Source organism: Ictalurus punctatus, chromosome 13 (assembly GCF_001660625.3).
Source record: "Ictalurus punctatus breed USDA103 chromosome 13, Coco_2.0, whole genome shotgun sequence".
NCBI lineage: Eukaryota > Metazoa > Chordata > Actinopteri > Siluriformes > Ictaluridae > Ictalurus > Ictalurus punctatus.
The window spans coordinates 17814776-17842768 of NC_030428.2; the positions used below are offsets into that span (position 1 = coordinate 17814776).

A 27993-nucleotide genomic window follows, 5' to 3' on the forward strand; every position below is an offset into this window, starting at 1 on the left:
GCTCATTTTGGTAACAGTATCTTTCCCAGATTATAATCATAAAACATTCTGAGATCATTTTGATGCCAACAAACCTGACAAACCTGAAATATCCTGCCATTTGTCACTGAGCTCTCAGAAGTAAAGGTACCAAACTCTATTTTTCCGTGTTGCTGTGGTGGTACCATCCAGGGAACATCTTTTGCACCTGTAGTATGTATCTTTATTCCTTTAAGATACCTTAAGAACCACTGATGTGCCTTTAAAGCTTTACTAAAAAAACGAAAGCTAATAAAAGGTACACCACATGCTACTTCCATGGGGAAAGATACATACTAAAGATATATCCTTGATGGTACAATCACAATAAAACAGGGCCACACTACCTTTATTCTCATCAAAAGCTTTCCATTCCAATGAATGGTGGTGACGATGACGACGATGACAACGACGATGATGATGATGATGATCGGCAATAAACTGTACATTCCCTTGTCATTGATGTGGTACCCTCTAGGTGTTTTTTTTTTTTAAACAAAAAAAAAAACAAACATATACAGTAGTATAGAAAGTGTACATTTAAAGCTTTACTCACAAAATTGTCTATTTATTTATGTACCTTGAATATTTTAAAGCACACTATATCCACGTTTCCAGATGAAAGATATATATTAAAGGTACACAATGTGTACTAATATTTTTTCAAAGAGAGAGAGAGAGCGTGTGTGTGTGTGTGTGTGTGGCAGTAGTAGGGGTGTGTTAGTGTTTCCGTTCTCTCTCTAGGTTAAAGTTTCTCTGCTACTTTGGAAAGAACAAATTTCACCACATTTGGAACGCTGAGGGAGAGGGTGTACTCCTCTAACCACCACCACCCCCACCTCTCTCTCTCTCTCTCTCTCTCTCTCTGGGTGTGTGTGTGTATCTGTTTCAGGACTACAGCAGTCCAGCTGAGCAGTAGAACCTGCAGGCTCGTTAGTGAACTGCACAGCCCAATCTCAGGTAGGTGAGCCGTTACGCTACGTGAACTCTTCTGTGCGCTCCCGTCCTGGCTGTGTGTCTGATTTCAGCTCCGGGAGACGGGAATATATTTCTGCTCCCGTCCTGGCTGTGTGTCTGATTTCCGCTCCTGGAGACTGGGGTATATTTGTGCGCTGAGAGAGGACGGTGTAACCTCTGAGTCGTGATGGAGGCGTTAGTGAAGGAAGGGTTGCGCTCTCAGCTTTCTCACGCCGCTGCTGCTGAATAATAACAGACCTTCTGCTTGTTGGGGGTTACTGAATCAGCTAGTAAACGTGTTTGTTTTGATTCTGAAATAGCGTGGTTATTAGTGAGAATTACACAACTTTGTAACTAACACTGGTAATGTAGCTGTCGTGGATGTTCAGGGCACGCGGACGATGAGGACTCTGAGGTAAAAACCGGCGGCTCTCTCTCTCTCTCTCTCTCTCTCTCTCAGGAAATTATCACCGTTTTTCATTAAATTAATTAAGCAACAAAAATTACGTCTTGTTTACATGAAGTTGTTTGCTAAAAAGAGTCGATAGTATCTGAGCTACAGGCGCCAGAAACCGAGTTTGTGGGAGTTGGTCGCGTTTGGTCAAACAGCAGCTGTGGAACATTTTAGCTCAATGTCCCGGATAAACAGTTGTGAGTGTTGTGTGTTGACACCAACTCCTTACTTCAAAAGGGAAAGTGTGTGTGTTGACAGCGATGGAGACGGCGTGTGTGTGTGTGTGTGTGTGTTTGTGTGTGTGTGTGAGAGAGAGAGAGAGAGAGAGAGAGAGAGAGAGAGAAACTCGGCGGGATGCGCCTCTCTCCTTTTCAGTCTCTTATTGGGAAAGTGTGAGGTCACCAACAAGCCCTTATTCTCAATATGTCCTCCTGTTCAAATAAGCGTTCAGAAGGGTTTCACTCATCCACCATCGACCTTTCAACTTTCCAAGGCTCTATGGAGAAAGGACTGGGGTTAAGTGTGCTCTCTGTGGCTCTAGAGACCAGTGCCATATGTCTAGAACTACAGCTATGAGACTTAATGGAAATGGAAAGCTCCTCCTCACATTTCCAAAAAAAAAAAAAAAAAATCTTTAAACTCTTATAAGATGACGTTCTCATTTCCAGATCATTGTACAATTTGTACGAACCCCTTAAACATAGCCTACAGGACGCATTCGTGAGACCAGATTTACGTGTATGACTTTGTAAGCGCTCGGCTTTTTCTATTCGTTTCACTACAGTTACTGAATGCTTTACAACTAAACAATAAATCCGATACCGTAAACGTTTACCACGTACATCCTAAATCCCAGTGAATTATTTATCCTTGCATGCAGTGAATGCCGAATGCTTTAGAAAGGGTCCCAGCAGTGTAAAGCGAGGAATCAGCCTAGTGTGTATATTCATGTTTTTGCAAATTTGCCCGAATTCACACAACCATCTGGTGTCAAATTTATCTCAGGTTAGGATGGTCTGGTGATAAGGAAGTGTGCAGACGTCGACTAGAGGTCAAGAGGATTGCAGGGCAGGTAAAGGCCAAGATGCTTTAAAAGGTCAAATTTGCTCCAGTTCAACAGCATTTATAGGGAATCATAGTTTACCCACTGAAGTCTCAGTGACGATGACTCTGATTCATCTCTCAGCTGTGAGTAGAAATGTATCATAGGGGTAACACTGAGCACGTCGAGTAGAGCCGGACGATATGGACAAGTATATTGCGATATATCTTGCAACATATTAAAACAACTGGAGAATCTGTAATGTCTTTAGGATGAATTAACTGTATTGTTTGGATAACAACTAGAATGATTGATGATTAAGTGCCATAATTTTGCACAGTAAACTTATATGGAAACTTATCTGACACTGTGGTTAAGCGGGTTCATTTGCATATAGCATGCTTTGTCAAAATGATTAATGCAGAGGACAGCATTGCAATATTGTGAAGCTCTACTATAGATATAGTTTGTAGGAGTGGAAGCGAGCATGCTTTACAAAGCCAGAAAGTCATTTAACTTGTGGGATATGAGGCCTACGTGGCAAGCAGAGTAGGGGTTGTTTCCGAGCAGGAGCACATTTCTATACTTAGTCACCTAATATGATTGCACTGTGAATAATACACACACACAAATACACAAGTATTTATCATGTGGCCTTTTTACTTTAATAGTCATAAGATGTTGATATAGAAGCACAGTGTGCCACATATTGACAGTTATTATTTTATATGTGTGTATATATATATATATATATATATATATATATATATATATATAAATATAATTTTTTTTTAATACTGCCTGTCAGTTTGTAATTGCACTTTTCTTAGATGTCTTGTTTACATGCTTCTTGTCATCTGTCATCAATTTATGCTAAAGGATTGCTGTGTGTATAGAAGGCATCTGCAAACAGAGTTAAAATCAATACCACTTTCATCTAATGTCCTGCAGCAGCGAACGTCCTTCCTCTTTATTAAAGATCAATGGATCGAGCGCTTGTGTCTTCCTGCATTACTGATAAAAGACATGCATTCCTCATTCCGAATGAGTTTCATGTTTGTACTCGATGTCATCCCTTGCCTTCCAAGTGTCTGCTAAATGTCATTATCTAATTCTGTTGAAGTTGAGTCATTGTATGAATGTCACAAGGACTTAATTCATTGAGCTTCTCCAGATTGAGGGGGAGGTATACATTTAGAGAAGAGTTTCTGCCTGAGGACTGCAAATAAATAAATGAAATTTGGTTATTGTTCATTTACAGCAGGGCTATGACATATATTAAGGCACAGTTGATAAGATTTAAGCATTTCTGGACCCATAGTAACAAAATAATTTTAAGGACACTTTAGAAAACTTGAGCTGTGATTTGCTTAGTGTCATGCAGTGGATTTAGCACATTTCATTGTTTCTGTATTCTGTGTTATTTTTATGGCCCAGAAATAAGCTCTACGACTCTGCTCATTTTTCATAAAAGGCAGCCTATGAGGTCTAGTCCCCTCAAAATATTAGAATGGCAATGCCAATCCTGTTGTTTGTGTTAAACATTGAAAACTTTTGAGTTTGCGAACATGGCACCTTTTGTTTGAACCCACCAATTTTTCAGGTCATTAACAATATTGATTGTCCATCCATGCATCCATTTTCTACACTGCTTATCCTACAGGTTCGTGGGGAACCTGTCAAGTATGGTGGAGGTAGTGTCATGGCTTGGGCTTGCATGGCTGCTTCTGGAACTGGTTCACTAATCTTTATTGATGATGTAACGCATGATGGTAGCAACAGAATTTTACAGGACGTTTACAGGAACATTTTGTCTGATTTTATCATTATCATTATCATCATGCAGCAAGACAATGACCCAAAACACACTGCCAACACAACAAAGGACTTCATCAGGGGGGAAAAGTGGAAAGTTTTAAACTGGCCAAGTCAATCACCAGACCTTAACCCAATTGTGCATGCATTTCACCTCCTGAAGAGCAGACTGAAGGGAGAAACCCGACCATACAAACAATGTAAAGAAGCTGTGGTACAAGCCTGGAAAAGCATCACAAAAGAAGAATGTAACAATTTGATGATGTCAGTGGTTCACCGGCTTGATGCAGTTATTGCAAGCAAAAATATGCAACCAAATATTAAGTGTTATTTACTTTGATTTATTTTAAGACTATATGTTCCTATACTTTTGCTCACCAAAAAATTGGGTATTTTGCCACCAAAGGTGCCATGTTCTAAGTTGTTTAACACGTGTAGGTGTAAATTGTCTCATATCTGAAACCCAAGTGTGTTCAAAATCAAAACAGAATCAACAGAAAAATCAAAATCAACAGAACTGGCTTGCTGTTCCTATACTTTCAGAGGCGACTGTACACATAGTTTTGACAGAAAGGGTGTTGTCAGTTGTCGGTTCGGCTGAAGGGGAAATGTCATTGCAATTGTGGTTGATCTCACTGGTGGCAGTTGGCTGAAAAATTACATACTGCTCCTTTAATTATCGTAATTATACAGACCATATCTAAGGCCATATCTAGGTATGTATCATAGCTTACATGACCCTGTCTGATTGAGGATCAAAACTCCTAGGAATTCATTATAATAATATAAATGAAATTATATAAAATAATGTAAAAAAAAAAATTCTGGACTTCTTCCATAGACTATTTCACAGTCCCTGGTGTCCCTGAACCTGAATTTGAGAAACACTGATGTAAACAAACCAATAATATGTTTCTATAGATTATTACAAAGCTTCATTTTGTGTAATATTGACTCTGGAACAGGAAAGCCTGTCCAGTCTGAGCCAACATAGCTCAGTTCCCATTTTACTGCTGACTTAACAGTACAGTCCCAAGAGCTTTTGTGCTGTTAGCTGACCAGTTCTCACCCTTCAGTTCAGCTAGTCACGAAAACAAGCACAGATAGTGGCAGTATTGTGTGAGAGACACCGTATTCCCTCAGGGAGGTTCTGAGAGAAGGGAACAGCAGGGGGGGGGAGCAGTAGGAGAAGCTGGAGTACGTCTGTGTTTGTATGTGTGCCAAAGAGCTGGGTAATTGACTTGCAGTGTGTCTGTTTATGCGTATGCCCTAAGCACACTTTGCTCATTGTTATCACTGCTCTGAGTGTGGAGTGTGAGCACAGTGCCCTCTAAGTGAGAGTGTGTTCTTAGCTGTAGCTGTATCGGAAATGGCTGGGCAAACACCAGCGAAGCCACTGCAAAGATATTCCATGACTCATTGTTTTTAAAGTCCTTTCCCACTAGTGAAGCAGATCTCTACAGAATCGGAAGGGCTGTCTACATTTATTCACAGCCTTGGTAAATAACTTATTGTACTTATGTAATGATAAGTAACTTATTGTGCTTATGTAATGTGGAGGGAAGATAGCAAGATAATGCAAGTATAGCCCAGGTTTTGTGTTTCATTTATCTGTATCCATGAAGTATAACAGCAGAATGAAATGTGTACAGAACGCGTAAACTATGTTGACGAGTTTTCCTTAAATCAGTCAGAATATTACAGTAATTTCATTTTGGAGAAATGATTTATGCTGTATTGGCACCCTGTCCAGGGTGTACCCCGCCTTGTGCACGATGCTCCCTGGGATAGGCTCCAGGTTCCCCGTGACCCTGAAGGAAGGATAAGCGATATAGAAGATGGATGGATGGATGGATGGATTTATGCTGTGATGTGGCAGTTGGACAGCATGGAAATGACAAAGTAAATTTTAGCAGCAGTACAGTCGTGTAGTGTTCTTGGAATTCCAATCAGATGTGACTACGGCTGAATTCTGGCCAAGAGACAAGAAATAAAATGATGATAAAGTGAGTTTAACATATTTTGTCACCTCTCACCCACTGAAGTGGGTTTTTTTTGTTTGTTTGTTTGTTTTTTACTTTTTATTCTTGCACAGGATATCTTCCTGCAAAGATCACAGCAGGTAAGGAGCCAGTTTCACAAGCACAGTCAGACCGCCTAAAGATGTCTGAAACCTTGCTAGCCAAGCGGGATTTCCTCACACAGCGAACGTCAGGCTTTGATGAAGTTGTCGGATAGCCAGGTGCCTTATAATGCAGTAGACATCAACCTTATCAATTCAGTTTCCAGCGGACGTGAAGGTCTTTAAATGCACATGTCGCATTTCCATGTTTGGAGTTATCCATGTGTTAAAATGTTATAACTGGTGATTAAGGTACATGGAAAAGAGAAACATATTTCAGCTCAGGAAAACGTCAAGTTTTTCTAGGCCACCAGACCAAAAATAAACTGCTCGTTAGAACAGAAAGAGAACAAGAAGTACACTGGCAGTGCAATTTTCTCCCAATAAAAAAGGAATAAATGTGCAATTTTGGATTGGGTGTCTGGGTTATTTGTCAAGAAATTTCTATTTGAGCTATTACAATTAAAATCCCAGATTGATGGGATTGGAGCTGGAGTAAAAAAAAAAATTCCTATGACTGGATTGATACTCCTAGATAATGAGGAATTAGGAGGAAAGTTTTATCAAACTTTATGGGACTATCAAAACATACACAGTAAGAGTGAGGTGTTTGCAGTTCTGTTTGCAGAATTTGCAGAAACGGCCATTTTCTGTCCGATGTAAGTTTCAGTGGAAAAAAAAAACGCTTTGTACTATTTTTAAAAGCCGTCTGGTTGTGATAGCATGCAAAGTGCAACCATATGTAGATTAGTATAAAGTTGGATTATTAATCGCAATTAAAAGTGATGAAAGGTGAATGCCTGCTTTTGTTGCCTAATGATTTGACAGACTCTTATACTAGAGGCTTTAAAGCCATATGGAAGACACATGGATCGTAACGCTCACTTTCTCCTGTGTAATTTCTACTCGTCAGATTACTTACAATGACGTAATTGTGCTCAGTGCTGGAAAACCGCCGATATGCTATTGCAATTGTGTTGGATCTTTATGTTGAGTAGAAGTCTGTGTACGAGATTGATTTCTTGCATGATGTTCCTCAGATTCATCATTAAAAGGAAAAGGATAAGAGATAATATGATTTATTGATATCTTGGTCATTTTCTTTAAAACTGGTGTTTTATTTTACGGCCACGGCTGTGTTCGGTCGAAATGCTCAGTCTTTCTACGACGCACATATTTAGCAGCGAGGCGTTTGTCTCCTAAACATTCATTATCATAGATCTTCTGTTTGCCCATTCTTTGATCTGAGCACTTTGAGCTGATAGACTTTGTCACTGATGTCTTGTGCAAGTCCAAACCCCTTGATGCACGCTAATTATGTACAGACATGCTGAGCAGGTCAGAAACAGCTCAGCACCAAGAAGCAAGCCGCAGTATAGGCCAAGCCATAAGTCAAGCTCAGTACTTTGATTTTTATAGGCACCAGTGCTGCTTACTTCAAGATATATTGACCTGCGAGGTCTGAATTCCACGTCTTTGCCAACGCTTTCCCGTCTTCCAAGCTAGTACTTCTCTGTAAATATCACCCTATGTTTTTGTTGGATAAGATTATTTAACTATGTTCTGTTTTGCTTCCCTCAGTATACACAAGTTGTGTGTGTGGGTGTGTGTGTGTTCGCATGTTAAATGAGAGATGTCTCAAATGACCATGAAATATCTGCCATTATTGATAGTTCAATGCAGACTCAGATACAGATAAATGTGTTGAGTAGATCTCTTCTGGCTTTAGGTTACAGCATACCTGCTGACCCTGCAGCTGCAATAAGTTTTGAATCAACATACTCCGCCTTTGTGGTTAGACTTTTCATGCTGCTTTTAACTGTGAACTACAACATATTAACAATACACGAACATCCTAAACATTATCGTGAAACGACGGGATGGGAGGGTGTGTGATTTTGTGCAACAGAAACCCGGTGCTGTGGTTTGTAGTGTTTTAGTTCCACAATGAAAAAAAGAAAAAAAAGCATTATTTCCTGTTTTAACAATTGTATGATAAGAGTGCCAATGTAATCAGGAAGCATTTCTGCAGTGCCCGAGTCATCACCTTGCTTGTACGGCATTGTTGGAAAGCCCACTTTTCAGTAAAGGAAAACATTAGTAACCATGGACGAGTCCTAAACAAGCCAAGAGTAGCGGCTTGCTTCAGCGTTCGCCCTGAAGGCATAGATTAGAGTGTCTTTGTGCATAAAGAAAGTCGAGGACAATTTGGCTGGCATTATCACACCGTGGCTGAGATGTCTGACTCTCCTAACATTAGACATAGAAGGTTGGAAATGCGCAGGATTTGGGTCTGAAGGTGGGCTGTTATCTTCTGACAAAAGGCCTCTTTAATCTTTGCCTTCAGGTCAGCTTTTAGAAACCACAAAAAAAAAAAAAAGCTGTTTTTTTCAGTCAGCTCTGAAAGCAACCGATGGTTTGAGAGTTACAGTGAAAGCACATTCTTGACTTTTTACTTCAGGTTTTGATTTATATAGCCAAAGGTCATTCAAGGTCAAGCAAACATCAAAATGCTGTCTAAAAATCAACAGTTAATAATATTATTATAGTACTACATTTAGTGTTCATTTAGTATTCCTTTAGTACTAAAAGTAAAATAAATTAGTCATAAAAGTAAAAGTTATTTTTTTCCTGTGGCACGTTGTCAGATATGGGCACAGTCCTTTTTTAAAGCAATTCTACACAATGAAATCGTAAAATCATATTAGAAAAAGTAATAAAACAGTAATTTGATACTTTCTTGCAAATATGGAAAATAATAGTTAATGTTTAATGATTTGTAGGAAACATTCGATAAATTATATATATTATTTAATAAAATATATGAACTGATGTATGTATAATGCAGTTATTAAGCGATGTAGTACCTCTAGGCTCTGTGGAGCAACAGTACATTAAAGAAATAGAAGAGATGACACTCCTTATAATAAGTCTTACACATAAGTCAGGGAATTCTTAACTTTTGTGAAGGAATCTTTCATTAAGATACTTTGAGTAAGAGCTGTATTCTGGTCAGGATGGTGGTGGATCTGGAAGGTTTAGGAACATTGGGGGGCAAGAACACACCCTGGATGGGATGTCAGTTCATCACAAGGCAGCATGGCACACACATACACACAGATAGTCACACATAGGGATGTTGTAGAGTAGCCAGTTGGTGTGTTTTTGGGAGGTTGGAGGACACCGGAGAACCTGGTGTAGGAAAGACACAGTCACAGTGAGAACATGTGAATCAAGACGCTGACCCTGGAAGCTGTAAGGCCATCCTGTAATCTAGAGCTGCAACAACTAATCGATAAAATCAATAATAATCGATTATGAAAATCGCTGTCAACGAATCTTATTATCGATTAGTTGGTCTGCGCGCGACACGAGGCACATTTACTCACTATGTTACTTTTGTTCCGAAACGCATCGGAGAGTAAATACTAAAGTTGTGTCCCAAATGATCTACTGTACACTTACACTATGCACTGCCTACTCCATCGTTTAGTGCAGTGGTTCCGCGGACCCCTAGTGGTCAGTGGTGTAATTGCAGGGTGTCCGTAGGAAACTTTTAAAAGTGTTTAAATAATATTATATATTTTTTTGTTAAATGTATCAAAATATATTCAAATGAGATGTTTTAAAATTAATCAATTTGGTTATTCACGTGCATTCACAAATATCACGTTAGCTGAGCTGACGATTGTTCATTGACGGATTTATTTTAAATTTATTTACAAATGAAATGATAATTTTCAAAAACCTATGAGTGGTAGAGAAGTTCAGGTGTCACATTGATGGATAAAATAAACAAAAGATAATTCAGAGAGTCAAATTAAATGTCACACCAACAATAATATGTAATTGAATCTGGTATTTGTACCAATCTCTGGGGAATGACAGGTTCTACCAATCAACCAGGGATTGCTAGGACTTTATTAGTTATATTAGTTTATATTATATAAGTATTTATGTATTACATTTTATAGATGCAAAAAAAGCACGGAATTAATCTACAGTCCTAAATGAATAATATATATATATATATATATATATATATATATATATATATATATATATGTATATATATATATATATATATATATATATATATATATATTCTGGTGTGTCGGTGTGTATTCTTATATATTTATAGTCTTATATAATTGGACAGACATTTGTGTAAAATTTCAGTCTTAATTTTATATTTGTAACACTCAGTTTGTGGATTTTATTTTAAATAAACGAAAATATGGTACTGAAAGTTTGACACCCCCCCGATTAATTGATTAATCCATTGGGATCAGCCAACTAATCATTCATTGCAGCCCTACTGTAATCAAATCTTGTTTTCTAATTTTATATTTAAGCCTGAAATGTGTACAGACTGAGAAATATTCTGGAAGGCAGAGAACAGGAAAAAATACAAATGATAAATCTCTGGAGAAAGTTCCCCAGATGCTGGAGTTTAGCACGTGGGTCGCTCTGTTGTTGTCGTTGCCTCTGTCCTCAGGGGTCCAGCCCCGCCCACTGATTCTCAACATGCTACACTTCTCTGTAGCTCTCGTATCCTCAGGAAGAAGAGGTTGACCTATCTGATATCATGAAGGAAACAATGAAGTCAGCGTGGTCCGAACTGTGTGTGTTGCTGTGCATCTTAAAGGACAGTGTCAGGGCCTGGTTGGAACAGAACCTGTAGAACAATGATTAGGTGTGGCTAAAATGGAAATTTTCTGAAGGACAGAACAGACATGTTATTGTTCTCGTTTTGGTTATGACTTGTTTGTTCATTGGAGATAGTTCAGGTCCAAGAATTGATAATAGTTGTATATTTGCAGAGCAGGAACTGTTCTTATCTTTTAATTTCATTTCGAACAGAAGGCATTTCCTTTGTAATAGTGCACCCTTTTTTGCTACAGATCCTGGACTTGGACACTCAAGGAATTTTTGCAACATTTTGTTTTTAAAATGAACTTGTGAATTGTGGCAAATGTGTGTGTCCTTCACTTGAAACATTTTCGACTGATTTGCTCTTACTTTCCGAACATCATCATTTGTATCCTGCACCACTTTTTCCTCCATCCTCCTGTTTGTTTTTCAGTAATGGACTCCACAAATCTCACTAAGGCTATGAATAAAGAGTTGACACCAAACTGTCAGGGCGGCAGCTCTGGGCTCTCTGCAACGCCTGATGGGAAGGCGGGTGTGAGGAAGAGACCAGATGCCCTCCAAAAGCTCAGACCTAAAAATGTGTGATTTATTTATGAGTGAGCACAATGCTTTGTAACCACAGCCATGCCTGATAGTCTGCAGAGGAGTGAAGCCAAAGTCTTAGCTTCATTGTAGATAATTTGTTCTAATAAAGGAAAGAATATGAAGTAAAACAGACAGGACTCATTAGTGGTGCTTAGCAAATCAAGTTTTTGCAAACTTAAATGTACACTTCTGCCTGAGAGATGGCTTGGATGATTTTTGTAGAATCAGCCTGCTAGATTTGCTTAGGATTGTGCAGTGTACTGTAAAATTTATATAACCCTACATCTGTTTCTTTGAAATGTATTTATTCTTTCTCAATGTAGAGTTTATGCACTGTAGACTCATGACATCATCGGTCTGCATGTGGTTTTGCTTATTTTGAGCATGCCTGATATGTTAGCTATAAAAGTAGGTCATAAATAATAATAATAAAAAAAGAATAATAATAAGTGTTATCATCCAAATCTACTAGATCTGCACTTTTTACCTGAAAGACAGAGTGAAAGGAGGTTTGTCACCATTAAAGCAGCAGACATGTTTTTAAAATCAACAGGCATTTTCTGAATTACTCAGCAGAACAACGGGCCTGCTTCATTCTCCGAGTGCAGTGGCAGCTGCAGCTTATTTTTGCAAAAAATAGAGCATATAAATGCTGTATCAAATAGCACGACCTTTCCAGTTCCAGTTCACTGGAATTTAAATTGTGTTTGCTTTTGGTTTATGCTGTGTATGTGTGTATGCGTGTGTGTATGTGTGTGTGTGTGTGTGTGTGTGTACGTGTATGTGTGTGTGTATATGTGTGTGTGTACGTGTATATGTGTGTGTGTGTGTGTGTGTGTGTGTGTGTGTGTGTGTGTGTGTGTGTGTGTGTGTGTGTGGAAACCTTATAATAAAGGTTTCAGATGAAAGCTATCCTTGCTGTCTTTGTAGCCAGTTAACCCTAACCCAGTTAATCTGTAGTTTCATATCACTGAAATGTTCTTACTGCATCATTTGAGTGTGAAGAAAACAAGTATTTCTGTTAAAAAACATTATTGTTTTAGAGCACACTTTCTTCATTTCTGGCCCTACGATACGCGCTGCATTCTCAGGAAATGTGCATCATTTAAGTAGCTTGATTGAAAATGCTGGATACAGAGTAGAACTTGTGAGCACTCTGCATCCATCACACAAATTAGGAACATTTATATGTTCAGCACCGTCACTGTTTTGCATAGAGGATTTAACTTCACTTACGATACTACAGGAGGTTGGGTCACCAAGAGAAAGTCAAGAGTCAATCCTCCAAGACTAACAGGTTTAAGGTTCTTAAAGAAAGGTAATCGCATTAGTGTTGGCTGTGCTCAGGGACTCCCATTTTACAAAGATTCACTGACAAATGTGTGTCTGAAAGTGCAGATGTTCTCAGGTAGAATAAAGGACATAGAGGTTAAAGCGTTCCTTCTTTCATGAAGGATTTACATTAAAGCAACAGATTATGAAGGTATAATGTTTCAGTTTAGACCGACCGTGAACTTCTTGTGCAACGAAGGAGTGATGCCTAGATGCTTAACCATTAGTGATTAGTTCATGGCACTTGTGACTCTCAACAGATTTTGAACTTGAAGTAGAAAATAATTGCATACTTCCCAGCCATCTTTAAACATTTTGTTTTTCATTGTCCACTTTTTTATTTATATCCAGCCATGTTGTCATTTCACTAAGCAGACCAGAGATGGGAAGTGAAATTTCAAGAAAGAAAATTAAATTGAACACTCTTTTCTTTCTAGTCTTCATGCAACACATGCAACAAGCCGCAACAAAGGATCTGCTACACAAGCCGAGCAGGTTCATGTTTAAAACTACAGACTACCATCGTGTTTTTCATACACTGATCAGTTCTAATGCAGTATTTTGGTACTAGAGTATTTAGCTTTAACAGTTTTAGTACACTACACACCGGAATCCAATTTAGTACACTACACACCGGAATCCAATTTAGTACACTACACACTGGAATCCAATTTAGTACACTACACACTGGAATTTAGTACACTACACACCGGAATCCAATTTAGTACACTACTCACCAGAATCCAATTTAGTACACTACACACTGGAATCCAATTTATTACACTACACACCGGAATCCAATTTAGTACACTACACACTGGAATCCAATTTAGTACACTACACACCGGAATCCAATTTAGTACACTACACACCGGAATCCAATTTAGTACACTACACACTGGAATTTAGTACACTACACACCGGAATCCAATTTAGTACACTACACACCAGAATCCAATTTAGTACACTACACACCGGAATCCAATTTATTACACTACACACCGGAATCCAATTTAGTGCACTACACAACGGAATTTAGTACACTACACTCCGGAATCCAATTTAGTACACTACACACCGGAATTTAGTGCACTACACACCGGATTCCAATTTAGTGCACTACACAACGGAATTTAGTACACTACACACCGGAATTTATTACACTACACACCGGAATCCAATTTAGTGCACTTCACACCGGAATCCAATTTAGTACACTACACACCAGAATCCAATTTAGTACACTACACACTGGAATCCAATTCAGTACACTACACACCGGAATTTATTACACTACACACCGGAATTTATTACACTACACACCGGAATTTAGTACATTACACACCGGAATCCAGGGTGTATTCCCACCTCGCCAAGTGTTCCCCGGATAGGATCTGGTTTCACAGTGACTCTGACCAGAACAAAGCAGTTACTGAATACATGAATACATGAATGAATAAACGAACAAGCCAATGAATGGTGTTGCATGCTTTTATAGAGGAAACATGGCAGCCACAAACGTCACGAAAGTGGAATATTGAAAAAGAAGATCGACTTGTACAACTATGGCAGCAGTACGAGTGTCTTTATAATGTGTCATGCAAGAACTATCACAACAGGGCCGACAAGGAAAAGGCATGGACTCAAAACTCTAACATAATGTAACGTCTGCATGCATTTTAGCCAATTTGCTGCTAGAAATAACAATTAATTCCCAACTCACCTCCAGCTCACGCCAAGATTTCACCCATATTTTTTCTACTTTTTTGTCATTTGCTGCAAAATATAACCCACACCAGGAGAACCAGCTGACAACGTTGATTGTCCTCCATATTTGTTTTACTTCTGAAGTCACGTTTGATAAAAGCGATTTTTTTACAAATAATATTGTTAGATAATGTTACAAATCGGTTGAAACTGTCCTTATGTCTGTGGTCTCCCACAATTTTAAAATTGGTTAAGATAAAAAAAAAAAATTGTCTAGTGTGTCCCTGGCATTAACCATTCTTTGGTAGAATAACTTGTGTACATAGAGCTGCTGTCTTGCCGCATTTCCTCACATGAACTGCTTGCTTCAGGTCCTTCTTCAACATTTCTACAGGATTAAGGTCAGGACTTTGACTTGGCCAATCCAAAACATTAACTTTATTTTTCTTTAACCATTCTTTGGTTGAATGACCGGTGTTGTTAAGGTCGTTGTCTTGCTGCATGACCCACTTTCTCCTGAGATTCAGTTCATAGACAGATGTCCTGACATTTTCCTTTAGAAGTCGTTGGTATAATTCAGAATTCATTGTTCCATTAATGATGGCAAGCTGTCCTGGCCCAGATGCAGCAAAACAGGCCCCAACCATGATACCACCACCACCATGTTTCACACATGGCAATGCAGTGCAGTCTCACTGATGCTGGAATGCAGTGTTTTCATTTCTCCAAACAAAACACTCATTGAAACAAAAAAATTCTATTTTGGTGTCATCTATCCACAAAACATTTTTCCATTAGCCTTCTGGTTTGCCTACGTGATCTCTGAACTGCACCTGAGCAGCAGTGTTCTTTTTTTTAGAGCAGTGGTTTTCTCCTTGTAACCCTGCCATGCACACCATTGTTGTTCAGTGTTCTCCTGATGCTGGACTCATGAACATTAACATTAGCCAATGTGAGAGAGGCCTTAAGTTGCTTAAAAGTAGCCCTGGGTTCCTTTGTGACCTTGTGGACTGTTACACGTCTTGAACTTGGAGTGATCTTTGTTGGTCGGCTGCTCCTGGGGAGGGTAACAATGGTCATGAATTTCCTCCATTTGTACACAAGCTGTATGACTGTAGATTGGTGGAGTCCAAACTCTTTACAGATTTTTTTTTTTCTCCACCTATTCCAGCCTGATGAACATCAACAACAGAAATCTCCTTTGTGCGTGCCATGATGCACTTCCACAAACATGTTGTGAAGATCAGAATTTGATATATTCCTGTTCTTTAGGAATCGTACCTGATTGTCATCCCATTGATTGAAATCACCTGACTCTAATTTCACCTCAAATTAAATTGCTAATCCTAGAGGTTCACATACTTTTGCCACTCACAGATATGTAATATTGGATCATTTTCTTCAATAAATAAACGACCTTTAAGTATAATATTTTTCTCTCATTTGTTTAATTGGCTTCACTTTATCTACTTTAAGGACTTGTGAAAATCTTTAAAAAAAAATTTAAGGTGTGAAAATCTGATGATGTTTTAGGTCATATTTATGTAGATGTTATATAGAGAATTCTAAATCATTCACAAACACAAGCACCACTGTAGGTCTGTAGGTGTAGAAGTAACCATGACCAAACTAAATGGGAGAAAACTATGATTTATGAATGATTTGTTTGCTGTTTTTTTTTTTTTGTATTTGTCTAGTTTGCTTGAAAGTTTATCTTGAAACACCTGAACTGGTGTGATTAGAGTTTAAGATGCAGATTCCATGTGTATGTGTATATGTATGTGTATGTGTGTGTGTGTGTGTGTGTGTATGTGTGTGGGTATGGGGGGAAATAACCTTACTTTCCATAGACATTGTCCTACTGTGGTGCAACATAGCACCAATTTAGTCTGTCTGGCTAGCATGACAAATATGATATAATTCTGTCACTCTGCAAATACATTTGCAATTTTTTTTTTTTAGATTTAATTGCATTTATACATATGCTGTGTTTATTCCGTCTAAATTGATCCCTAGTGTGTTGGAACATTTTTTTAAGAGCGCTGCTAAACTGATCTTTCAACCAGGCCCCTTCCCAACCCTTTCATCAGTGAGCTACATTTTTGGGTTTTGGTTAAGTATGTGCAGTGAACCCAAATTGGAGCAAATACAAAAAGTAAAGCAACAAGCATCAACGTTACTCAAAGCGCCCTTGTACACCAGTGAGTTAAAGCCGGTACAAACTGTATAAACTATTCTCACAAGCGAGACTTCTATTATTTACTAGAGTCTGGTACATTTTGTGAACTTTTTTCAATCCAGTGATTATATCTCATTCCAAAAAAAGGCAATTGTAGCACAGGGTTCAAAGTCGTCTATTCCTGTTGGAAATGGTGCGTAGAAGTGCGCTGCACACAGAAGTCATGGAGAGCCAGTCAGATTGCAAACTTCAAGAACCTCCAGCTCGCGGCCAGAACAGATTCTGAGGCTGAGATGACAGAAAGATTGAGTTTGTGTCGTTATAGTTGATGATTTCCACCACAGGCAGACATAAATATGGATTCCCTTGAAGATTTGCTTAGTCAGTGAGCATGCAATGAGTATAAGTCTTAATTAGTATGACAGTGCTCCATTCATTCTCATTTCATCCACTGTCCTCTGATGTTGCTGGCTTTGTTTTATTCCTGTTGATTATCTGTATAGTCAGCAGTGGGGTAACGTGGCAGCTATGATTTTTCCCTCTAATTGGGTCAGCATGCATGAGGCATGCTGCCTTCTACTTCAGTGGGCTGGATAGAGTATCATTGCTGTGCTGAAAGAAAAGCAGGGGGTGAGAGGGGAATGGGAATGGGTAATCGAACAGACAGGCAGGAAGACAGCCATTGAGAATTGCTTCTCTTGTTGTAAGGTAGGGCCTTTTTTGGAGTTTGACAGTCTCGCCTTCACAGTCTCGCAGTCTTCACATCAAAGGGTTTTTTTTTTTTTTGGGGGGGGGGGGGGATCATATTAATAAATCTCTCAGTCTCTCCCTCTCACACTTTCCCTCGTCCCATTTTATTTCTTTTCACAGTGATGGCCTCTCTGGTGCAGCTGTTCACAGACACGCCTCATCTGGAAAACGTTTAGAACTCTGACGACATCCGCACACACACTTTGGACACCACAACACACTCCGGCGTAACCATGTACAGCGTGGAGGACCTCCTTATCTCTCATGGATACAAAATCGGCAGCAACAACAATGTCCCTCCATCGCACTCGTCCTCGTCCCACGAACAGCGGCCACCGACGCGCAGCAACAGTCGGTGTGAAATCACTGACAAGCGGGCGGGACATGGTGCAGTGAATGGCTACAAAGCGGACTGTGTTTATGGTGGTGGTGTGAAACAGACTTCATCTCAGGGTGGCCCCAGTGACACAGAGATCAGGGACAAGAACCAGAGGACAGAGGAGGACAATGCTAACCTAATAGATGGACACTCACCAGGAGGCACCTTGACCAGCGACAGCGGGTTAGTCGAAGTGTTTTATAGCCCTATACTTTTATCTTACGCACATGTACCTACATTTGCTGACTCAAGGACATGCACAATCTCTCCACATTTGATCACATTAGTCTTCATTTTCTTTCAGCTCAGGTTTAAGTTAGCTGGGGTTGATGAGGCATGTTATGTAATGGTGGCAGCTGTCAAGGACTTTTCCTCAGTTATAGGACAAGATACTAACAGTGCTCTCTCTTTTGTGCAATCTGTTTCCTTATTTCTCGGCATATATTCTTTATTACTTGGGATATATTTTAAAACGTACAAATAACTTTATAATGTTGGGTCTTCACCTTCATCAAATACTTCTTATGACTCTCATTTTCTCCCTGGCCAGCTCCTGCCCCCATCCTCTCTCTCTTTTTTTCTCAGTACCTCTTATTCTTTCCCTGATGCACACGTTTGGAAGATTTTTAAGTACAGTGGTCCATTTCCTGCCACATAGGACTGTTATTTTCTAAACAGAACTTTATTGGAACACCCCATTATCATTCCCCTTTTACGTGCTCGATGCAGATCCCATTGGTAAATTATAAATCCCACTAGGCTTCTGTCAAATGACGATTCAGTTCCTTTATATATTATGTAACATCAGCATCAATAAAATATTATGAATTCAAATGTGAGCATTGCTCTGCTACTAATTATAGCACAGCTGTTCCGTCAGTGCACTGTTAACATGAGTATTGGGGAAAAATGTATTCATGAAGCTTTTAATGTTTTTTTTTTGATGGGGAAAGGGGGGCAGCACAAGATAATTCAGTGTACAAAATCAGGTCATCGATAAGAGATTGCCTCACTCATTGAAAGATAGAAAGATAATATAAATGGCCATATAATAACGATAATTAAAATGAATTCACCTTTCATTAATAAAAATGCAGATCAAAGTGCTTTATAAAGAAAAAAAAACTAGCATGAGCAAAAAATAGAGAAAATTAAAATGTAATAGAAATATTTTTTATGTTTTTTTGCTCTATTAATATCTTATACACTTGCGATAAAGGAACATATTTGAAACCTAACTCACAAAAGTATTCTTTTTTTAAACTTTTTTTGGTGGTGCAGATTCCATGATGCCCACAGAGAAGTGTACACTCATCCAAGGCCAGAGCATGATGTGTCTTACTGGCGGAGACGGGGTCAAGACTTCAACATGCTCCTGGACTATGCAGACATCAGGGAGCCACAGGGGAAACAATTAGGTGGTCAACATAAAGCAGAGGGCATGCAACGAAGGCCAGAGTCAGCATTAACCACTGAAGAGCATCGTCGTGAGAGACAACGCAGGGCAGACAGTGCACGTGCCAAAGAGCGTGAACTGGCCCTCTACCAGTGGAAACTGGCAGCAGAGAGGAAGTACCAGAGCCTGGGAACTGAAGAGTGGCGTCCAGCTGTAGGAATAGTTCGACATATGTCTGAAAGTGAAGGTGAAAGATGGGCACAGGAGCATCGGCGGCCTCGAACAGCAGAGGGTGCTGTTCCTCCAAGGACCAAAGCCAAATCCCAGTCCCTTCCTAGAATGGCCATACCCTCAGACAGCATGCAGTACTTAAGCATGCCATCCTCTGGCCAAGATCCCTGTGGAAGCTATCGAACAAATGGGCACCAGTCACGGCTACCTCAAGGTCGCAATTTCAGTGAAGGGGAAAGTAGGGAGCGATGGACTGACAGTAGCCGGTCATGTGTACAATCTGCACCCCCATCAAAGCCCCGTTTTAGTCGACCTCTTAGACCCCCATCATATGAGGTTCACCAGCAGATGCGTGGAAGTTCAGAGATGCTCTCTGGTGATTTTGTGCCTCACCCCAGAGACAGAACTCCACTGCCTTTTTCTAGACAGGATTACTTTGCACAGGAACTTGGAGGGTCTGGCATGGAGCCCCCAGGTTACATCCCTCCACCATCATACAGGAGGCAACCGGTCATCAGGGGGGGACACAGGACTTATGCCAATTCCATGGGGAACTACCATTACCGGGGAGACCCATACATGCAAGGACCTGCCATGGCCGAGGTCCAGGAATGGTTCATGAGACAGACAGGAATGGCTTGGCCTGACAATTACAGGGATGGGAGGAGGAGTATGCCCTGTAGGAGACAGCCATACCCTGGTTATGGAGAGGAGCACATAGGGAATGTTCAGTACATACCCTTTGATGACCCAAGACTCAGACATATGTCAGGAGGGAGAATGGATGGGAACTCAATGACAGATGCTGACAAAATCAGGAATATCAGAAAAGACATCCCCATCATCTCCACATCTGAGAAATTTCCTGATGACAGTGCCTTTCTGCTCTCAGGAAAACCATTCAGCAGCACAGAAGCAAGTAACAGCAATATCAGGGATCGTGTCAATGAAGCAGTCATGCACCAGGAGTATTCAGGAGAGGTGATCAACTCAAAATCAACAAATGATGAAAACTCCAACAGGTACCCAGCCAGCCCTGACTATCCAAATACCTTCCAAACAACATCGTCACAACAGAAACCTAGCATAGACCAACGATTCTGTGAGACAGTAACACAGGTAAAGACGTTTGAAGCGCAAACAGCAGCTGAAAATAAGAAAAACAAGAAGAAAATCAAAGAGACTATGTTCTGCTTAGTGTCAGTTCCAATAAATGTGGTAGCCAACAAGGAAGCTACTGATCCGAATAACAATGAAAAAGTATCAAGTTTAATAGTAGCACCTACAGAGAATTCAGTGACCCAGCATTGTAGCAAAGACATGCCAAAGATTGCAAATAGCAATGAGCAATTAATACAATCCAGCAGCTCATTAAACACAAAAAGGACCAAAAAAGCTCCACTTCGGAAAGAGATCCTAGACATTTGGTCTCTCCAAGCAAGTGCTGACAAAGAATTGTGCTATGCAGGGTCCTGGCCAGGAGATCAGTATAGAAATCAAGAGACTCAGACAGGTTCTCTTGATGGTTCAAGAAATACAAATGCACAAAATCCTCAAACCCAGGCTCCATGTGAGCCTCCATCATCCACAGACAATGGGCTGGGCACTGAATGCAGTGTCAACTACAAGTGTCCCATAAAAGTCCAAAAGAATTTCAACCTTTCCAGCAGCAGTGCATTTTCCCGAACAAAAACAGCTAGCGGCTCAAGTATAAAAAGCCCAGTTCAAGTCATAACGACTTCATCACCACCATCTCCTGATCCCCAGCCCCCACTGAGGAAGAGTGCACCCAAACCTCAAGCACTAAATAGCCAAGAGGTCTTTGGCCAGTTCTTGTTAAAACCTGTGAACAGGCGACCATGGGATGCCATTGGGGAACTTGAGTCTTTTAACAAAGAGCTGCAAGACCAAAACGCCAAACTACAAACCACTGATCAGGCTATAGAGGACCTGGATGAGGCAATGAGAAACATTTTAGAGGTAGACAACACAAGCACAGAGTTCATTAGACCTGAGTTGGTTATGCATAGGGTTAAACAGCAACATACAGAAAGAAGTCCTGAGCAACAGCTAAAGAATGACAGCTTAGATTTCAGGTCAGATTTAAAGCACAGAGGTGTGACTCAAACAGGTAACGATTTCAGGGAAGTAGGATGTGCCTTCTCGACACCGACAGGGAGGTTTGTAAATCCTGACATACCACCAAGACAAGAGATGGACACTGGGTTTGTCAATTACGAGGACTTGAGTATGATGCAGGATGACCCGAGGTTGAACAGGTTGGATATTCCAGTGCCAAAGGAATCGTTACTGAAGGACGTTGGACTTACAGTGTACACAGCATTCCCAGACTCAGTGAAACTGGGATCACCTGTAGGTTTAAGTCCTGAGTCTCCAATGCTGACTAGTCCCTCTGACAACTCAGAAACATGTGACGCTTTACAGATCACATCTTCAGATAGTGGAGGAGATCGAAATATAAACAGTCCTGACTTTAGGGCAAATCATAAGCACTCAAACAGTAATATAAGCTTTGCTACTAAACTTGACCATAAGAAAGTGTCAGAGAACAGCAAAGTTATCACTGGCTCAGAAAGGTCACCTCACATTCATGGTGTCAGAAGTCAGCATTTCACATTCATGGCAAACTATGATAATGCTGATTATGATGATGATCTGTATCTGAGCAATGAAAAAACGATCGCAGATGAACATCTGGAGGCTCTTCTGAGTCAAGAGAAAGCCAATAGCATGCCAACAGAAGATCTTAGCAACCTGTATCAAATTCAGTGTGCCAAAGGAATTCCTGTGCACGAGTCAATTGAACAGAGGGCAGCCAGGATCCTGGGCATTGCTGTCCCAGCTGAATCCTTGGTTATCGGTCAAGATGGTTTCAGACAGGATCAGGAAAATGAGCACGGTGACAAACCGAGTGAGGAAAAGGCTCAATTTGTTATGCAAACCTTGAAAATAAGGCCAAATGAAGAGACACAGCATGTGAGTAGAGTGTATGAGCAAGTGATCGAGACATCAGCCCACACCCACCAACTGATGGAGAAGAATGATACTGCTATTCGGGAAGACCATGGCGCTACAGGAGATAAGTCCAGTAAGGAGAGTCATACTGCTTCTTTAGTGTTAGATTTACCCGAGTTTCCACCCAATAACCTGCGTTTATCACTGCCAGCGACTGAAGATGAAGACCTGACTTTAAGTGTGTTTGGAGGTGAGAAAAAGGTTACGCCTGCTGCAGACATGTCTGAAGGCCAACCGGCCAAGTGCATCGTATACCACCCATCTTCTGTGCGCAGAAATGAAGAAATGTCTGCAGAGCGCATTAATCCTGTCGTGGAAGATGACTCAATGTCATGCGTCAGCGGTTCCAAAAAAGAGGTCCAGAAAGGGAGGGGAGAAGAGGAAATAGGCAAGGAAAGAACCAAAAATAGAGTTCAAGAGGACAACGTACTAGAAGGAGAAGAGAAGCAATTTGTGATGAATGAAATGAGATTAAATGAGTGGCAAGCCGCTTGGGAGAAAAAGATAGACGAGGACGTTGATAGAAAGACGGACGAGGAGGAAGAGGCAGAAGAAGAAATCGGGGGAAGAACGATACAGTCACCACAGTCCACGGGCTGCTCAGTCTCAGTCCCTCAGTCACGCAGTGGAACAGTGGTCAAGAGAGAAATCACACTCCCGGACCCCTTTATTATGACCACTGATTCCGATTCACTCGAGGATGATGACGTTCAGTCTGTTTCAGGTGAGCGCAAGTTTCTTTTCCACAGCTATGAATGATCAAAGAGTGAATAACCTTAAACACGCTAGTGAGAAAGTAGAATAGTAGCTATTTTATTTGCTACATAGAAATGACAGCTGAGATCCCTGCCCCTGGTTTAAACAGTGAGTACAATTGATAGTAAATACAGGAATTTCGATTGGATAATAATCAGTGCATTATAAGATGTCATTAGTCCCAATGAATCCGTTAAATCCATTTCCAGTTTCAAACTGATCAGTTTAATCTAGGTGTTCATTACCCTAGTCGAGCTGGAACTGCACCACTGTGCTGCCCTGCTTAAAAACTGTCAAGCGTAAATCAAGTTATATTTCATATCCAGTTGAACATTTGAGCTTTATGATTCAGAAGATTACAAACAGGCAATGCAACAGCAGTCCTAGAAATCAGAATTGGGCATGAATGACATTACTCTGTCCTGACAACCAGAGAGACATTAGCCGGTCAGGGATGTCTGTGAGTTTATGTACAGTATACTGAAGAGGGAAGTTCAGAAGTGCTTTCTTCCAAGCATGTTCTTTAGTCCAAGGAAAGTTGAAGTTGAAGTAGGGCATTGGGGTGGTTGTGATGTAGCTTTTATTATCATTTCATATTGGGTTACTGAAGGCTTGTCAGCCCACATCATACAAATCCTGGTGATCGCTGTCAGTGACATTAATTTTCTTATCTGTAGTATGAGCTTCTAGTTTAGTTCTGAGGGTTTTTTCACTCCTTTGTTTGTTTGTTTGTTTGTTTGTTGTTTTAAACCAATGAACATGATAATCTTGTATCTAGATCAAAACAATTATTTGTGCACTTGGGCTCCAAACTGAATGAACATACATTCATGTAGCAATAAGTGTTTGCCACCACAAGAGGGAAGTATTGTCCAGATTATGTCACTTAACACCAGTGTTTCCAGTTCTGCTCAGAGCAATTTGCATTTCCCAATAACACACATTACTTAACTCATCAGCTATATAATAATCCTGTCTTGAGTTGCAAACACAGGAAGAACTGTGTACTTACTACTAGTGTGACTCCAGCACTAGGATTTTGAAACATCCGCTTAAGCACTAAAATGAAACCCGAAAAAAGAACAAATATTACTGAATACTGTTCAAATGTTGGTTTTCCTTTGCTTTGCGTTGGTCTGGAAATGTAATCTCCTTGATGAATTGATGTGTTTTTCTGTTCACTCCTCAGACTCTTATGATCCTAGTCGAGTTGAGAGGGTGTAAACTTGGACATTGGCACAGCATCTCAGACTGCCCACACTGTCCTGTCCTGTCACTGTGACCTGGCTGGGAAATCAGTCAAATCTTTCACTTTTCTTTTTAACTTCATTTTGTTGTTGTTGTTGTTGTTGTTCTAAACAAAACACATTAACAAAAAAAAAAACGCATGTGGAAAGCCCGCTTTCCTCATGTTATGCATCTTTTTTTATACCATTTTATTTTTAATAAAACAAGAATGATTCTGTTCATACAAAGCTGTTGAGAAGAATATAACCTGGAAATGAATATGTATTACATTTAAAGGCTGTAAATAGTTTTATCTGCACCAGCACATCTTGATAGATTGTTTGTTAGATTTTCACCGAACACCTTTATAGAGCAACTAAAATAAAATATACAACATGCCAGCTTGGACTTTTCATCTCTTGTAATATAAGCAGTGACAAGTCACAAATTTATCAACTGAAACAAAGTTTGATTATAAGTCTTCCAGTTAAAAAAAACAAAAACACATGCAGGCGTGAGTGAATATTTAATGTCTCATCCATTATCACCCTACAGCAATGTACTCGATAACAAAGAGCACAACTGAATGTTGTATTTCGACAGCTGATATATTCAAGTCAGTGTGTCCATGTAGCCGTAATTATGTCATATTGTAGCCGTAATTATGTCATATTAACTGCCTGTCATTTTTCAAGCATGTACGGCCTTTCAGTTTACGCTTGTTTTCGAGATCATATCCGAAACGTACGCTTGTAATTATCAGTAACCAGCAGAAAATATATTATTTCAGAGATGCAAAAACTTAACAAATGTGTATTTATTTTTAGCGAGCAATCCTCAGACTGTACAATAGCAAATGCAACATTATAAAAGTACTTGACATTTAATCGTGCAATTCTATTTGCTTGATTACAATCATTTTGCAAATGTCACATGTGAGCGTGTGTCATTTCCTGCAGAGTCTGTGCAGTAAATGAGCTTTCGGATGATGGTGTGCCTTTGGACGCAGAAATGTCGAAATGTATTATGTGTCGTTTGTATATTTCATATGTCACTACATCTTGCTCGACAAGTTAGAGTATTGTTATTAATAACTGTCGTGCATGCACAATGTAGGCTCCACCTGAAGTTCTCCCATTAGACTACCATCAGTATTAGCAATTCATTAACACTGTTATTAATGTTATATGCGAGTAACATGAGGAACAGTTACATGGGAACTTCAATATGATATAACACACTGTCATAAATATTAAGGTCATTTGGAGCACTCAGGCCATGCTCTATAGATGTTTAATCTAATATCTATAAGCATATGGGGTGGTTGGGGAGAAAGGAGTCATATATACATTTAACAGCAAGTGGCCAATGTCATCAGTGTTTAGGTTTAGAACCTAAACGTCTATGGTGTTGCTAAAATATATTTGTCTTAATAATCCTCTCTATTTTCATACAGAAAGTGTGTGTGTGTGTGTGTATTTCTTCTTGTGTAAGCCACTGTTGCTGTGTGTAGATGAATTATTCTGTGTCAGCATGTATCATGGGTAAAACTGGGGCTTAGGGTTTTGCATATTATTGTATTTGGTACTATATCATAAAAATCATTATATTTCAAAATGCATATATGTATCTTCCGAAAGAAAGCATTGATATTTAAAATAAAAAACATTATTTTTTAGAGTATTTTAACGAAGGAAAGTGTTTATTATATAGGCACATATTCGAAGCAACTGGTTTTAAACACAGTGTTGGGAGAGTGCTTTCTTTGTACATTTCAACAAAATATGAATTAATAAACTGTTTGCATGGACTGATCTTGTTTGAATTGTGCTATTGTACAGAATCCTATAACAATATTATTTCATATTTATTTATTATTATTCTATTCACCACATGGCATAAGTAATGTTCCAATTTGTTATTATATGTTTTGTAAAAATGTTATTATTGTGATTATAATGATAATGGTTGGGGGAACGTTGGCTTAGTGGTTAGCCTGTTTGCCTCACACCTCTGGGGCTGCTGGCTCGAATCCCACCTCCAACCTCTGTGTATGGAGTTTGCATGTTCTCCCCATGTTTTAGGGGTTTCCTCCGGGTTATTCCAGTTTCCTCTCCCAGTCAAAAGACATGCATTGTACACTGATTGACATCTCTAAATCATCCGTAGTGTGTGAATGTGTGTGCAATTGTGCCCTGCAAATGGTTGGCATAAGGTATCCCCTGCCTTGTGCTCCAAGCTTCCTGGGATAGGCTCCCGGCGAACCTGTGTAGGATAAGCAGTAAGGAAAATGAATGGATGGATAATGGTATAATAAAATTTCCATAGTATAATTAAAAACAATAAGCATTCAATTTTCTTTTAAACATAGTTCAGGTTTCTGGGGATGTTCTAACATCCAGTAGCTATCGAAAAGCAAATCACATTGTCTTAAGAGAAGAGTTCCCTGCTACATTTTAAAGTAACAGTGTCACGTAATGCAGTGCAGGATGGGAAATGTAGTCACTGGTTTGATGTGATATGACAAACAGGAGGTGTGTTTCATCTTACACTGCACTGTGGACGGAGAGACATGAAATGGCCAAAGGCTTGGCATGTTAAAGTTTAAAGAATTGTAAGTTTAAGTTTTTCTAATGATTAGTTGGTACTCATAGTTCTTGAGAAATACGGACTAATATAAATTATTGCTCAACACACTGCTTCTTAGAATTGAACTGTATTTATAATTATCATTTCTCTATTTCAAACGTTTGCTTGAAATGCAAACTGTATTTCCTTGCTGTTTGCTTTAATCATTTTGAATGATATCGAGTGCATGGACAACAAGAGCTATTCGACCAATTCACTTACTCTCCAAATCGGATTTCTGTTGAGTGCATGAACACTCGCATGACTGAGGGTTGTGTTATCCTCTGAGGGTTGTGTACAGTGAACAGAGCCCTAACCAGAGGATCAGTCAAATAATCAAATTGTCCGTGACTCTGTGTGTGCACAGCTCAGGAATCTTTTTAGCTTAATCCAAATTCATTTTAAGGACCCTCAGGATACAGAGCTTCCAGTTTGGACTCTGGAGAGTGCGAGGAATTAGAGCTATGGCTTTAGGGAAAGTGGGTAAGGAATGGCAGTGCTTCTGAATGAAGCTAAAATGAACCAGCAAAAACTGTCTACAGCGCTATATTTCTTCACGTTAAAACTCAGTATAGATTAGAAGCTGTGCAACACACTTTAAGTCACATCTTTAAGGGTGAGTGTAGATGAGGCTTACTGGTTTATAGCTGTAATTTCAGTCCTTCGGGATATGTCCTTCTGTAATTCTCTCTCATTGAATGCTATTTTATTCCAAAAGGTCAT

The 27993-nt window shown here is 39.6% G+C and overlaps 1 protein-coding gene across 4 annotated transcripts; it reads left to right on the forward strand.

The window, feature by feature from the left end:
- Positions 1–838: 838 nt before the first annotated feature.
- On the forward strand, positions 839–26452 carry jcada (junctional cadherin 5 associated a). Of its 4 annotated transcripts, XM_047159285.2 has the most exons (5): positions 881–978; positions 2435–2501; positions 17738–18179; positions 19278–23383; positions 24605–26452. In XM_047159285.2, the coding sequence occupies exons 3-5, from the start codon at positions 17851–17853 to the stop codon at positions 24637–24639; spliced, it is 4470 nt and encodes a 1489-aa protein (XP_047015241.1). In that variant the 5' UTR covers positions 881–978; positions 2435–2501; positions 17738–17850; the 3' UTR covers positions 24640–26452. The 4 variants fall into 4 exon arrangements, with proteins under 4 accessions (XP_017339513.1, XP_047015241.1, XP_017339514.1 ...); XM_017484024.3 differs by lacking the exon at positions 2435–2501 and having other exon boundaries at positions 839–978; XM_017484025.3 differs by lacking the exons at positions 881–978; positions 2435–2501 and adding an exon at positions 1001–1390.
- Positions 26453–27993: the final 1541 nt, after the last annotated feature.

What these genes read in the sequence shown, in the direction of transcription:
- jcada (XM_017484024.3), top strand. Translation starts at nt 17,851, where the DNA reads ATGTACAGCGTGGAGGACCTCCTTATCTCTCATGGATACAAAATCGGC. An exon ending in ACCTTGACCAGCGACAGCGG is followed by an intron (nt 18,180 to 19,277) that starts GTTAGTCGAAGT and finishes TTGGTGGTGCAG; the next exon opens with ATTCCATGATGCCCACAGAG. An exon ending in TGACGTTCAGTCTGTTTCAG is followed by an intron (nt 23,384 to 24,604) that starts GTGAGCGCAAGT and finishes TTCACTCCTCAG; the next exon opens with ACTCTTATGATCCTAGTCGA.